The following is a 12,155-nucleotide window of genomic DNA, read 5'->3' as shown; positions in this document are numbered from 1 at the left end:
AAAAAAATGCAAGGTTAATAAATAAATTAGCCAAAAGTAAAGAAATAAGAGTATATTCGTTTTAGGGTTTTTTTTTTGTTAAGGAAATGAGAAATTTATTAAATATAAATTGCCTTTTATTTAGAGTCAGTAACACCATGACAAACTGAATTTGAATTTGAAAAGTTTATTTACAAAGCAGTTATACAACTATATATTCAAAAGGAGGTTTCAGGCTGCAGTGCCTATATACATATATACTCTCCACAACAATGATTTTTACTTTAATAAATAGTCCAGACTTAATGTAAGGCAAAAAACATAAAAAAAAACTTACAACAGCCTTGACAAACAAAACCAACTCTATGCACTTTTCAATATCCAATTGTTTTTGTCGGAATGCCTAATAACAATCTGTATATACATATATATACAATAAGTAAATCAGGAAGAACAAAATTAATTAGTTCGTGAAGAGCAGGAGGAGAGAAACTACCCAGTGGTAGCACTCGTATAAAGTAAAATTAAATAAAACTAAATAAGAACAAAAAACCTTTCTTATTGATTTAATTTAAATAATGCAATTCTTCTTCTCTAATCTATATTATTATTAAATTCAATAATAATGTTATAAAATTCGTCATGTTTTTCAGTAAATTGCTGCTACTAAATCATTCCTTCGCAAACTTTTCTAAATTCAGAATTCCTTCTGAATGCTTCTAGGCTGACGGTAATTTACCAAGCCGAAAATGCTTTTTGTTTTTCAGTAGCTTTTTATATATTTAATATAAGATTGAATGAATATTCGTCCAATAAAGCTATTCTATTCCATTCTTCTGAATGCCAGAACATCATATAAATTCCATGACTAATAATACTTTGATGGTGATGGAACAATTATCCTATCTAAAAATTTTCTGGTGAACTAAACATAATTTTCTTCAGAGTTTTGAACACCTCCACGTAGTAAAGCGGAATCAGCAACTGTAAACAGAAACACACAAAAAGAAGTTGATGTGAAAGATTTAACACAACTATTTCTCTTACTACAATAATCATAAATACAATGGACAAAGTTTTTCCGAATTTTCCGCTAACTACAAATATTAACTATATGTACATTAAATTCGCAGTGAAAAATTACATATTTTAAAAAACTGTTGAATCCCCTAAAGAAAATACAAATTAGGAGGGAAGCTGTACCATGAACAACAACTAGAAACCTTGCAGGTAGGAGTGACTTTCTTTGCAATTAAAGGGCATTGCTTGAAATTGGTAAAAAGGTGCTCAAAGTTAAAGTAAGTTCTATATTTCATGAATGGTCACCTCAGCCAATAGTACACAGGGTCGAATTGTGACCATCTCTTCTTTAAAATTCAAGTCGTTTTCGATTCGAAAATCGAAATGTTATTTGCGTTGAAAAGTTAGAATATTTAAACAACATAAACACAGCATATTATTGAGACTGGCATAGACTGCAATTTTGGTTCTTGAAGGAAAAGATTTGCGAAAGAGATAATGGTCTGCGTTTGGAAGAACTCTGTGGCGTTTAGTTTTTAGCTATCACATTTGAATTCTGTTCAACATTATTTGATAGATCCATGTTTAGTCACCAGAAAAAAGTTTTTTTTTGCGACATGATAGAGCACACACTGCATCTTACAGTCACAAAAATTAATAAGCTAGTGTTTGGAATTCTTCCTTATTCTGCATAACATCTCAGACCTCGCCCCCTTGGACTATCACTAATATTAATCCAAGGGTGAAAGCAGCTAGTCAAAAAAGCATGGAGGAACCAAGAGAAATTTACAGTCCACAAAAAAAAGGTTGAAATGATCAAGAACTACATTGTATACATACTTCGATGAGTAAATTTGTAGGGCTTAATTTTTGACACTTATTGAAGTATAAAAGCTAAAAATGCGAAGATTTTATTAAAGCAGTATAATATTGCTATAAGTTCGATGAAAAAAAGCCCTGTTGAGAAAAGCTACTTACTTAAAAATAGGTGCGACAATCCGTGGAATAGGACCTAGACATCCTCAACCAGCATTTTTCCCTACTCTGGGCGATCCATAGTTTTTTCTATGTGGCTCCAAAAATAAGTTGACTACTTTTTCCTCTATCAAAGTTAATCTCTCCCAAAGGGATTTCATCAATCCATTTAAACAGAAATATTATTTCAGTAATATGTAAAATAAATAAAAAAACCTGGAGCTGGAGCTCAGTTACAGTATTCATAAGGGAAATTCTGAGGTTTGAAAGGAATAACGCCACGTCTTTTCAGACGAGATCATAGCCTCCTCATAGTGGATCAGCGGAGAGATTATAAAGAGGTGAGAATATTTTCGGATAGCCTGGCTGCGTGCTAAGAGAGAGCAGCATAAAGATCTTTAATGTGCTTTGGCAAATAGAAGTAGAAATTAATGAGAAAACGGAACTGAAAGAGCCTGGCAAAGTTGGAATCATCGATACCGTTTTATAGTTCAGTGTGCCCAAGACAGACAGTCATATTCTGCGGAGATTTAATTCTCACAGATAACTTACATTGTAAGCAGAACGGTAGGTTAGTTCTAGGAGAGGTCCTGGGTTTTTGTAAGTGGCAAAGGATATGTAAATGCCTTTTTAGGCAGGATTAGGAAGATAGGGAGCCCTTTGAAGACAAGTTTCCTTAAATAATAATCTTTTAATAAAGGTGAACACTATGTGTATATAATGTTCGAACCAACTTGATGTCCACTGCTTTATTTTTTTTTAGCAGAAACTCAACATTTTAAGAAAATGCAGTAACATAGCACTACAGTAAGAGAAATACAAATGTTCAAACTGTCAGCACGAGTTATGTTTACATATATTCACATTAATTCTAATTTAATTGAAAGTTAATTTTTCAATTACCTCAGGAATTGTATTTAACTATACAAAGAATGTTATTGTTTCTAATGTAAAATTATAATTCTTGAGATTTCAAAATTTTCTGAGAATATCATAATTAATGTAAATTAAGGAGTACCAACAAAGAACAATATAAGAACATGAAGATGGGAATTTCATTTAATACATATATATATAAATAGTGCAGGTACTAATTTCCATTACCAAAATTCATTTATTCTCTTCCTCGTTCGTATCAAGGTGAGTAAAGAAGTCAATACTAAATTTTGGTTTGTTAATGATTACTTTATGTCCAATAAAATAAAGATTTTAAATAACCTTAATTTACAAATGTGGTTTATATTTTTCATTTCTAATCAATCAAATCTGTTTGAATCAATTGGTTAATAATAACACAGAAAAATGAACATAGATTTTTGTGAAATGAGAATAATCATTCAGGAATCCTCAAATAATTAGAAAATATTGTAAAACTTTTCTTAAAATGCAATGGAAAACTTGAAAAAAAAAATTATTATTTAAAATTTACTTTTATCTTGAATTAGTTTTACTAATGAAAAATCTTTCTTTCATTCTGAATATCATTACCTCATCAGCCTCCGAAATCATTCAAATTTTTAAATGGTACAGTTCTGTACATATTATTCACAACAAATACTAAGAGAAATTGAACATAAGTAAATTCTGTGTAATGGTAGATTTGACTTAGTTGAGACCTTATAACCTTCAGAATCCCTTCTAGCACCCGATTTTAAATTCAAACAAAAATGAAAATTTCTTAATTATGTAATCTCAATAACTTTATGATCGACTACTTCATACGTCAACCGAAAATCCGTTAAAGCCCTACGCCGAATTCAGAACTTTTTCTGTTATTTTTTATCTTATAATTTCCAAAAGTGTGCAGTATATCTATTTATTTCTATAATTTTTTTTTTTCCTGCACACATTAGTCCAGCAATGAGAGTGGACTTGTCAGGTTTCTATTTCAATCCAAAAATCGCTACTTACTTGCTATTTCTATTTTCTCTTCTCTTTTTTTTTAATACACATAATCTGCATCTGCCACTGCTTGCTGTCATTTGCTCGGAGTGTAATGATTTTATATATAATTTACCCAAGAAAACCTTTTTAATACTGACTTTAATAGATGTATCAGCTGAGGGATGTCATCAAAACGTTCATACATAAAAAAAAAAAATGTAATGAATGAAATAATAAAGAGAACAATAAAATTATAAAAGGGTTTTATGCAAATGTTACGAGATATCCATCATCAAGTAATGTGATAAATTGTTCTATTTAAAATAATTACACAAAAAACTTAATAACCGTAAAAGTATAAGGTTTACAATATTAAGTGCCACGTATCGTTCTTTGTAATGGAGTAGCTGAAATGTAAGTCTGTCTTAAAAGAATCCACTTCATCATAATAAGCTGCATTATGCTTCTGATTTATTATACTCCTTTCCGTTTATAAAATTGGCAATGAATTTAGTGTAACAAATTATCCAAATCGAGTATCACAATTCTCTCTCCGTGTTTTTTTTTTGTTTTTTTTTTTAAAAAAAAACTTTTTAGCAATAATCTCCGAATGTGCCAAATTTCTGATTATAATATTTCCAAAATAAAAATTCCTTTCATTTGTTTGTATCAGAAAGAACAATGTCGGAAATCGTTCAATTTTTTAAAGGAAAAACCATATTTCTTACTGGAGCAACAGGAACGATTGGAAAATTATTAATTGATCAACTATTAAGAAAATGTGATCCAAAAAAATTATACCTGTTAATAAGAAATAAAAATAACATCAACCCAAAGAAAAGAGCTGAAAAATTATTTGAAGAAGTTGTAAGTATTTACGTTTTGTGCTATTGTATTTTTGAGTGTGAAATCATTAAATGATCCCGGTTTCTTGTATGGAGAAATTAACTTCATATTTATATAACAGATATTTTTTTAAATCGCAATTTGTGTAGGCATTCATTTTGTAATGCCAAATCACAGACAATAGTTATATGTGAAACGCAAAACAAAAAATGGTGTTTCAGAAAGAAAGGCATAAGACCGGGCAAGGCTAAAATTAGGATCACTGTTTTTCTCTTTGGAAATATAATATTCTTCTGCCCAGCTTTTGTGATATACTATAGTTTCCTAGCCATAACTCTCGCAATTCTTACTTAGTTTTAAACTATAATAGGCTAGCTTCTATGAGCATTCTATTTTTTTGTTGGAAAACCTTTAATAATGTCCAACATTTTGGAGTGTATTCTGATTTGATAAATCTGTAAATTGGAATTTTTATACCAGATTTCTTTGTGTCATATTCTCTGTTTGGATTTCTCTTCTTATTATGTGCAATAAGTACTCTTGAACAAAGAGGACAGTCTCCTTATCTTATTTTCTATTAAACTACTAGGTTACATCTCATGTACGTTCCACTCCTTGTTAAGTTTTAACAAAAAATTAGCAAGTTTCAGATGTTTATTTTTAGAAACATAAGAAACAATTAGCAAGATTTTTATGTTTATTTTTAGAAACAATGTTATGTTTGTTTTTTAATTTCTAAGAAACATTATATGAAGATCAAAAAATAGGATGCTAAAAAATTAGTTTTTATTCTCAAATTTGGAAGGAAATGGAAGGTGATAGTCCTACAAGTAGAAATAATACAATAGTGAGTAGTGTTCCTTTCACGCTTCATGCCACATAGTAATTTATTTTTCAGTTATTTGAAAGATTGCGAAATGAAAAACCATATATGTGTGAAACTATAAAAATAGTTGATGGTGATTTATGTGAAAACCTTTTAGGAATAAAGGAAGAATTGTTTAAGGAATTAACGGAAAACGTTGAAATAGTGATACATGGTGCTGCCACAGTTAGGTTTGATGAACCTTTAAGGATAGCCACCAATATTAATGTTAAAGGAACAATGTCCGTCATAAAACTATGTCAGCAAATTAAAAATCTGAAGGTCAGTAATTTTGAATACATCAGCGAAGAAATTAGATCATTTGGTTGTTTACATACGATTTTGAGGGCTTCAACATACGTGGTAATTGATGCGGGAGCCATTTCGATGCGTGCAAGCCATGAAAAGTATTCTCTTATCAAAGAATTGATGACGATCCCAGAAAGAGACCTTTAAGTACAGAGACGGGATGCCTCCAATTTCGACGTGCTTGCGTCAAATCTAATTCTTCCTCTCAGATTTATTTTAATTTAGTTTATGAGCAACATCTAAAGTGAATGGCACGCTGAGACTTTTTATGTGTTCTATCGGCACCCACACATTTTCTCAAGCAGCCGAGCAATACTTTCCAAGCAGACAGTGAATTGTTAAAGCCCCTTCCAAAAAAAAAAAAAAAATCTAAAGCAGTCCAAAACTAAAGCCCACAGTGAATATTCTCCTTGATTTAAACATTTATTTTTTTTCAGGCCTTTTCGTACATTTCAACTGCATTTTCTAATTATCCTTATAGAGATATAAAAGAAGAATTATATGATATCCATATAAATTGTGACCAATTGATGGATTTAATGACAATATTAAATGATAATGAACTAAATAGCTTACAAAGCAGGTATTTGCTATTATTTAGTAAACTAAGAAATTTCAGTTATATGTTACCTACATATTAGCCTCAGTCAACTATTGGGGTTGCTGTGGCGTAGGCTTTCTGGTCAACCCTATTAGGTCTAATATATTAACAAGGTTAAATAGATTTTTTTTAATGTAGGATTCTGGATAAATGGTGTAACACTTACGTGTTTACTAAAGCAGTTGCCGAAAATGCCATTAAAATGTACGCAAAGAATCTTCCTGTAGCAATTGTACGTCCAAGCATTGGTAATTACAGAAAATTTCTTTTAAGTACTTAATTTCTACACTACGAAAAATCAATTTGTATTTTTATTAGGTATTAAACTCACAACGAAATGTAGAATAAATCAACAACAAACTTATATTTTTCGGTTAATTTTTCAATATATGAACCAAGTTTTTTTTATTATATTGTATAAGATTTTCTAGTTAACGTAAAAACAAGAAAAATAGCTTATTAAGGATTTTTATATTCTACTTTTACCATAAATATCCCATTGCTCCAGAACTTTATTTTTGTATTGTTAGTGTTTAAGCAATTTTTTTACGAATTTTAATTTTATGGCAACTTTTAAAATCCACAAAATTTTAGTGGATTAAACTAAAAACAAAAAATATTGATGCAGATGCCTTATAATACACAAATTATGGACAGAATAAGATAAATCGTACTATAATTGTTTTAGGGTTGGTAAGATATAAATAAAATAATTATAGTGTAATAAGTATCAGTTTAAATCTCAAATAAATATAGCGCATGAAACAATTTTTACTTCTTTCCCATCATTTAAATACCATGTCTAAACTTCATTCAAATATATAATAAACCAATATTTCATAACACGTTAGTTCAAAACATCGTACAATTTAAAACAAGAAAATCGAATTTTATATCAGTAAATTTTCGAAAATACTTAATCTCTATCATTGTTACAGTTTTCGGCACTGATAGGGAGCCTTTTCCAGGATGGTCAGGTAGTTACTGTGCAGCTTCACGAACAGTCGCCGCAATTGCTTTGGGGTTCCTGCGGATAGCAAAGATGGATCCAAATTGCACTGCTGAAATGGTGCCAGGCGATAAGGTGGCTAATTGTATTTTAGCGGCAACGTATAAAACAGGTCACTTAGGGTAATGTCAAATGTATTGGTTTGCTTTAAATTATAATTTCTTTCTTAAAGATGGTGTTTGTGACAATTTATGATGATAATCGGCAAGAGTTAAATCTGGAATTTGACTTGTAGAAAGTGTTGACCGTTAAAATAGAAGAAAGATCTTTCAAGATAACAAACGAATCCTCAAGCACTATTTTTCCTGTTCTAATTTTTTAAATAAGATTTAGAATGCAAGAAAATGATTACAGGAGGATTACGTGATTTTAATTTCGGAATATAGAGTACTGATCCATCCATTAGTTGTAGTATATATAAATAGTTGTATATAGTAGAGGGATGAATGTGTGAAGCGAATGTATTTATAAGTAAGAATGGAGAGTGAGTGATATTCTAGTGATAAGCACCTAGACCATGCTGACTGTATGGCGAAAACAAAACAAAACAAATTTAAAAAGTTGTTAAATTTACAGTAAAATAACAGTTAAATACCAAGTGAGGTGGTATTTCCACGGAAGCTTAAATAAATTACATTTACACAAGTTAGTTCATAAAATTCATACATTATAATCAAATTATTAATATATTTACAGGGCTAAAAAAATTTTAGTTTATAATATGGTCACCAATAGAAACAATAAAGTCTCTAATAGTGAGTTTACTAAGATCATGTGCAACGCTAGTCAGACTATTCCTTTAGAGAGAATAATGTGGCCGCCCAACATAATTATGCAACCAAATGCAGTTGTATTCGAAATATTGTCATTATTTCGTTATCTCGTACCTGCATTTATACTGACTTTTGCCCACTTAATAAGGGACGATCTTCCAAGGTATAAGCCAGAAATATTTTCTTCTTAAGAACTAAAGTAATAATAGCAGCGAAATTCGAACTTTCAAAAATAACAGTTTTTTCTTAATTTCAGCATTTTTTGGCTCTATAAGAATTTTCGCGAATTAAATAATACTATATCATACTTTACAACAAAAACATGGAACTTTACTTATAACAACACAGTTGAATTGTGGAACGATTTAGGCGATGAAGATAGAGTACTGTTTAATTTCGATATGATTTCCATTAATTGGTCTAATTGTATAACAAACTTTTACAAAGGTATAAAAAAGTATTTGTTCAAAGAAAATATGGAAAATATTAATTCAGCTCTCAACAGATATGAAAGGTGAATGTTTTCATAAATTTGTATATTTCAATTCTTCTGAAAGTATTATTAATTTATGGATTCACTTTAAATTAGTTAACTAATTTATTTTAATTGCAGACTTAAGTATTACCAGAACACAATTTGGATATATTTTTATGTTTATTTAATTTACATGATCTTTGGTAAATAATAGAATCCTTACAAAAAGAAAATATAAACTAAAAAAATTAACAAAATTTATTAATATGTTAACGAAATTAGCCTAGCTAATGAGTGGAAAGTCCGTCTTTTGTTATTAGCTTTTAAAATCCTGAAATCTTGTATGAGTAAAATTTTTATCAACAAAGTTTTAGAGACATCTAATAGTGAAAACCATATAAAATGTATATCTAACTCTTTTGGAGTACTGCTAAAGTAAAAATTTTAATCAATAAAGACTCATTGCAATGGAACTTTGGCTAATAATTTGGAGTGTGTTAATATTTTGTAATTGTTTAAAATTTATTTTGCATTGAAATTACATATAAAATAAAAGTGAAACTTTACCTCTTCCTCCAAACCATCTAGTATAGTCTTTCAAGAAAAAATGTTTATATAAACGTTCTAGACACCTAAATGTGTACAGTTACTATACATGTTTTAATAAAAAACGATAGAACCATTTTCGTAAACTAGCATTAAATTTGTCTAACGATAAAATTCAAGATGACTAAAGTTTCTCAAGCATTATTCCATGATAACTGGCATACATATTAATAAGAAAAAACATTTGTTTACCTTCTTTAATAATGAAAGCCTCCTTTTATTTTTGGCTGGTCAAATCTGTGTTAACATGGCCAAGATGTACATGGTTGATAACCTATATCTTGATCTTGTATTCTGGTAAATGCACTCACTCCGTCTTCTAATGCAACGTAGACACTGTGCGATCAACCTTTCTTCTCATGATCGTCCGTACATCTGCTCTAAAATTTTGGGAAATTTCTTAATTTACATATAAAATTCATGAAAAAATTTAAATTTTTCAATCAAAAACCCGTTCACAAAATTTAAACAGCTTTAACGTAGCTTCACCTCCTCATGTAAGTTAGGGTCAGTATACAAACATACGAGTACACTGAGAGATAAATGCAGAATTTAAGTTGGATAATAATTTTTATGCATTTTTCTAAGATTTAAACTTAATGCACTCAAGAGTATATTTTCACTCAAATGTGTATGTGTCTACGACTTTAAGTTTAAACTTTTTCCAGGAAAATACTATTAAGACAATCTCTGAGAATCAGGAAGGGGTTAATTTTGTTATAATGGTCCACTGTAGTACATTACATGATGAAATCAATTTTTGATTTAAAAATTTTGTTTTTGAATTAAACAGTTTGACTTGAAGGGCTAATTGCCCTAAGTCAGGGGTGGCCAACCCAATTGATCTTGTAGGCCACTTTGGAAATTCATTAAAACCCTGCGGGCGGCTTATAAACTTAGTAATAAATCAAAACTTCTAAATATGCATAAAAATAAGGTAATGATACAAAAACAGTATTTGATTTATTTGTTACAAAACACTACCCTAGGAATCAAAATATTGCTCAGAATAAACAAATTTTGTAAAATTAGGATGAATATTGTGGCCATAAATTATTCAAGGTGGGCCACACGCGGCCCGTAGGCTATTAAACCTATCAACAAAGCATCCCTCGATACTCTCAAACAAACCAATGAATATTCCACTTCGACCGCAAGAATCTGAATTCGCAATCAATTTCGCGCTTTTTAAGTGTGGCCACGAATTGGACAATCGGCTTTAGATAAGACTGAGCACAGTTAAAAAAATCACTGTTGTTCAACAACAACATTTACTTTTGGAAACAAATATGTTTCCATTATTTTGATTAATCCAGTGTCCGGTATGGGATTAGGCTCCGCAAAGCATAAAATTTTATATCACTCAGAACCAATTGAATTAATGAGAAGCATGTGTCTTACAAGTTTCTTCTGCTCGAAAAGTTCACTTTTTAAATACGAAATCTCTTATCTCTGGGGACAAGATTAGTCACACTTAGGTGCAGTACAGCAAAAAGAAATGGCTATAAAATCTAATCTAGGAGTTAAAAAGTCTTTAGCGGCTTACCCAGATGTGAATAAAATGGATTAATGAACGTGTGTGGAGGTGAGCTCGAGCCTGCAAATGGTTTCAAGTAACTGCAAGAATGAAATGACATTTTAGCTATTCTCATTCAGGGCTTTAAAAGATGACAGTATTGTCTATGATACTGCTTATTCTGGAGTATTGTCAGGATAAGATCCCACTAGTTGGCATCCAACCCCTCACTATAAAGCACTTTAATAAAGTTTTCTTCCATGTATAATTTTTTTAAAGACATGCTTTTGCCTCTCACATAATTAAAGAAGTAGATCATTAAGTTATACATACTTACCACTTTACTGTTTCAATATATATTACGCACTTTTACCTGAAATAAATAAAAATTTTATTGCTTCTTCAAATTTCAATATTCAGACCATTAAGAATTTAAATTCTTGTTAAAAAAATTACTTATTAAACAATACTAAAACTGCTCAAGTCCATGCTATTTTAATTCAATTTCATTTAACGTAATAGACAAGCTGATGAAGATTAAAAGTATTACTGTGTTAAAATGTTGATCTGTACTTTTGACCCACGGAACTGATATTTTAACCTTTCCATCATTCAAAAGCTCGATTCTTGAGCTTACAATCTATAGCTGATAACTGCATACTAGTGATGGGCTATTTGAGCGGACTCGTTCCATTGGAACGAGTCCGATGGTGGAACGAGTTGATTCAAATCCCTATTTTTAAAAAAAGTGATTCCGCCCCGCCCCAAAAAATTTAGGCAAATAAAAATGAAAATGAGGCAGCAGAAGGTTTGGAACGATTAAACATAAGAACAAATGTCACGCAATTTATTATATTATTATATCATTAAATGTTAGCTTTCCCAGTTAATAACAAAACTATATTTCTTTAACACACATTGAGTACTATCCCTAATTTCCAATTGCTCTGATAAATATAAAATTAACAACGTAATACAAAAATTAACACAAAAATAGGCTAGTCAAATATAAATTAAAGCAATGCAGTTTTGTCATTATCTAGCTTGACCACTAGAAGACTGGAGTTAACTTACTTCAAGAGTATTCAAGGTAGAGAAACGGAAATGGGTAGGAAATTATTCCATAAAAATTCTAACCCTTCAAAATTATAATTACTCATAATATTTATTTACTAAGAATTGAATATCAAGCTTTTAAAATATTATCTTATTGTTTTACAAAAAGAAAAAGCTGTGTGCTTAATCTTAAACTTAGCGCTGGACACTTACTCTCATCTTCATTGGCGTAAGTTTGAAC

At 30.1% G+C, this 12,155-nt stretch overlaps 1 protein-coding gene and 1 long non-coding RNA gene across 4 annotated transcripts; one reads left to right on the top strand and one right to left on the bottom strand.

Annotated features, from left to right (window-relative positions):
• Positions 1–37: 37 nt before the first annotated feature.
• Positions 38–11,519, bottom strand: LOC141451214 (uncharacterized). Of its 2 annotated transcripts, none has more exons than XR_012456604.1 (5): positions 11,409–11,519; positions 11,196–11,231; positions 10,889–10,959; positions 9,535–9,722; positions 38–963 (listed from the first exon to the last, which is right to left on the bottom strand). It is a non-coding gene; the product is annotated as an uncharacterized lncRNA (long non-coding RNA). The 2 variants fall into 2 exon arrangements; XR_012456603.1 differs by having other exon boundaries at positions 11,315–11,513.
• Positions 4,279–9,199, top strand: LOC141451209 (putative fatty acyl-CoA reductase CG5065). Of its 2 annotated transcripts, XM_074122413.1 has the most exons (8): positions 4,279–4,725; positions 5,603–5,851; positions 6,316–6,461; positions 6,618–6,727; positions 7,418–7,610; positions 8,185–8,424; positions 8,518–8,775; positions 8,875–9,199. In XM_074122413.1, the coding sequence occupies exons 1-8, from the start codon at positions 4,540–4,542 to the stop codon at positions 8,945–8,947; spliced, it is 1,455 nt and encodes a 484-aa protein (XP_073978514.1). In that variant the 5' UTR covers positions 4,279–4,539; the 3' UTR covers positions 8,948–9,199. The 2 variants fall into 2 exon arrangements, with proteins under 2 accessions (XP_073978514.1, XP_073978515.1); XM_074122414.1 differs by lacking the exon at positions 5,603–5,851.
• Positions 11,520–12,155: the final 636 nt, after the last annotated feature.

Source organism: Rhodnius prolixus, unplaced genomic scaffold (assembly GCF_049639745.1).
Source record: "Rhodnius prolixus isolate KJV_2025 unplaced genomic scaffold, Rpr scaffold_8, whole genome shotgun sequence".
Lineage (NCBI taxonomy): Eukaryota > Metazoa > Arthropoda > Insecta > Hemiptera > Reduviidae > Rhodnius > Rhodnius prolixus.
Note: the sequence above shows the minus strand (reverse complement) of the source record. Positions and strands in the feature narration are given on the sequence as shown.